Below are 3137 nucleotides of genomic sequence, written 5' to 3'. Positions count from 1 at the left end.
TAAGATTCTGATGTGTTTCATTCAAATAAAAGAGATAACAAGAAAGGGCAGAAGGTTTGGTAAAGGAAAGTTTTAAAAAATAAATAAAGGATCCAATATATGATCCCCTTTTGAGGAATTTTTGCTCAAGGTCCATTTGTCTGCTTTGAGTTTGTGGATTCCATTGATCTATTCTGTTTAGCGTCCTTTATTTAATTATTTATTTTCTTTTCTAAAAGTTTCATCCGTTGTTTTCTCTCATAAAAACCTCAACGAAAAAGCACAAACAAACAATTTCTCTCATTCTCATTTTTATTGTTTTTCCAACTGGTAGTGCAAGTCAAGTCCACTTCATCCTCAGCAAAACGCACCAATTCTGGGTGTTCCCAAAATCCAGTCCCCACTTTCATGTTTCTTCTTTTTTTTTTTTTAAATAATTCCACACACCCATACTCCAGTAATTTCTTACGCAATGAAACTTGCCAGTGTTTTCAAACTCCTGTCCCAAACCGAAAAATCATGTGCCCCCTTCGCATGTTCATGGATCTGAGTTTCCAGTAACCAAGCCTAAGAGACTCCCAGAGATAGAATCATCGGATAAACAACTAACAGAAAAGAAAAAAAAATGTTATCAGCAGAAAAGGCCAGCACAAAAGGACAAGCATGGTTAGAACTATAATATCTTTCTTTCTTCCTATTTTGTTTCGTAAATTCATTCTCTTAGTAGATTTTCTCACATACCTTACTTTACAGGTTCTGCACCACTGGATTGCCAAGCGACATTGTAGTAGAAGTGGATGACATGACCTTCCATCTTCACAAGGTAATCTTCTCATGTGCATACACTAACAACATTGTAGTTAAACTTTCTTTTCTTTATTTTTTTTTCAATACCAATTTCAGTTCCCTTTGATGTCAAAAAGTCGAAAGCTACACCAACTTATAACCCAGCAAGAAGCAACTCATTCCTCTGTCGCCAGAACCCAAACAAAAGATGAGGACGACTACGATGAAGACGAAATAGTGGAAGAACAATGTCACGTGACTTTCACGGGGTTTCCTGGTGGCTCAGAGGCGTTCGAGACGGCGGCAAAATTCTGCTATGGCGTGAAGATCGACCTGTCCCCTTCCAATGTGGCTTCACTCCGTTGCGCTGGCGAGTTTCTCGAGATGACGGAGGATTACTCGGAGGATAACCTGGTGTCCAAGACGGAGAGGTTTCTCTCTCAGCAGGTGCTCAAGAGCCTCAAGGACTCCGTCAAAACCCTAAAATCATGCGAGAGAATCGTACCTATGGCGGAAAACCTCGGCATCACGCAGCGCTGCATCGACGCCGTGGTTTCAAGAGCATCATCTTCGGATCCCACGCTGTTTGGATGGCCGGTAAGCGACGGAGTTGGCGAAGCCGCTCGTGGATCCGTGTCCAAACAGGTTCCACGGAACGGAATCGATGCTGTAGCTGGTGGGAGAAGGAAAGGCGGTTCTGGTGGAGGTGGTGCGGATTCGTGGTTCGAGGATCTCGCGGTTCTTTGTTTGCCGTTGTTCAAGCGGTTGATTGTTGCGATGAGAAGCGCGAATCTGACTCCTGAGATTATTGAGAGCTGTGTTATGTTCTATGCGAAGAGACACATTCCCGGCGTTTCGAGATCGAGTCGGAAGCCGGTGCCATCATCGTTGACGGAGGCGGAGCAGAAGGAGCTTCTGGAAACGGTGGTCTCGTACCTTCCTTTGAAGAGGAGTTCGAGATTGCCGTCGGCGACGGCGACGGCGACGAGGTTCCTGTTCAGGTTGCTCCGAACGGCAAACATATTGAACGCTTCGGAGGCTTGCAGAGACGCGTTGGAGAAGAAGATAGGATTGCAGTTCGAAGAGGCCACACTCGATGACCTTCTCATACCGAGTTATTCGTACCTCAATGAAACGCTTTATGATGTGGAATGCGTAGAGAGGATCTTGAGTCACTTCTTGGATGGCTTGGAAGCGAGGATCGAAGCTGGAGAAATCGATGGTGGTGGTGAAGGCAGCGCCGCGAGGTCACCCGCGCTTATGCTTGTAGGAAAACTCTTCGACGGTTACCTTTCCGAGATAGCTTCGGACGCGAATCTCAAGGCTGAGAAATTCTACAACTTCGCGATCTCACTTCCGGATCAGGCCAGGCTATTGGACGACGGTCTCTACCGTGCCATTGATGTGTACCTCAAGGTATTGAACTTGGCATTCTGCTATAAAATTCAGTTTCAGATTTAGTGTCACTCAATTTTTAGGGGAAGGATTCGGTTTGATATTTCTATTCTTCATTTGCTTAGACTGATTCGGATTCGGATTGGGATTCAGCTAAGGATAACGAAATTCGATTACTGTTTTGATTTTTAGGCACATCCATGGCTATCAGAATCGGCGAGGGAGAAGATTTGTGGATTGTTGGATTGCCAGAAACTCACACTCGAGGCGTGCACGCACGCGGCGCAGAACGAGAGACTCCCACTCCGAGCAATGGTTCAGGTGCTGTTCTTCGAGCAGCTTCAGCTACGGCACGCCGTCGCCGGAACACTGATAGCGGCGGAAGCGGCGGCAGTGGAGCCAGGGAGGCTCTCTGCGGCGGCGCTGGAGAGAGAAGGGGAAGAGGAAGAGGGAGTGGAAACGTTAGACTTAGAAGATGGGGGCTCACAGGTGCAGGAGGAGAGGAGTACGTGGCGGGCTGCTGTGAGGGAGAATCAGGTGCTGCGCCTCGACATGGATAGCATGAGGACGCGGGTGCATCAGCTAGAACGCGAGTGCTCCTCTATGAAGAGAGTGATCGAGAATATAGACAAGGCGGGCCCAAATGGAGGCGGAAATGGTGGTGGCTGGAGGGCGGCGCTGGGAAGGAAGTTCGGTTGCAAGTTCAAAACGCAGGTTTGCGATTCGCATGAGTCGACGGTGGTTGATGCACGCAAGGGACGCCACCAACAGCAGCAACAGCATCATCCCCATCATGAATAGGCAGCACGCTAAACTTGCTGTTTGGCTCGTCACGTGAGGATCTTATTGTTGGAGTAAATTTGATTTGATGGGATCCCTCCTGTAATTTTGATTAATTAATATAAATAAACTTATCATATATTTATTCCATTTTGTATAGTAACGATAGCTGAATTATGAGTTCAATTAAAAATTGA

General features: G+C 46.5%; 1 protein-coding gene and 1 long non-coding RNA gene across 2 annotated transcripts; one reads left to right on the top strand and one right to left on the bottom strand.

Moving 5' to 3' along the window:
- On the bottom strand, positions 369–944 carry LOC110269925. The gene is made up of 2 exons (XR_002358770.1): positions 721–944; positions 369–584 (listed from the first exon to the last, which is right to left on the bottom strand). It is a non-coding gene; the product is annotated as an uncharacterized LOC110269925 (long non-coding RNA).
- LOC107626103 (BTB/POZ domain-containing protein At5g66560) lies at positions 504–3090 on the top strand. Its single transcript, XM_016328888.2, has 4 exons — positions 504–645; positions 733–802; positions 883–2181; positions 2353–3090. Exons 1-4 carry the CDS (start codon positions 605–607, stop codon positions 2959–2961), a joined length of 2019 nt encoding a protein of 672 aa, XP_016184374.1. The 5' UTR covers positions 504–604; the 3' UTR covers positions 2962–3090.

The sequence above is a fragment of the Arachis ipaensis genome, chromosome B01 (assembly GCF_000816755.2).
Source record: "Arachis ipaensis cultivar K30076 chromosome B01, Araip1.1, whole genome shotgun sequence".
In the NCBI taxonomy this organism is placed as follows: domain Eukaryota; kingdom Viridiplantae; phylum Streptophyta; class Magnoliopsida; order Fabales; family Fabaceae; genus Arachis; species Arachis ipaensis.
This window is presented reverse-complemented; position numbering and strand designations above follow the sequence as displayed.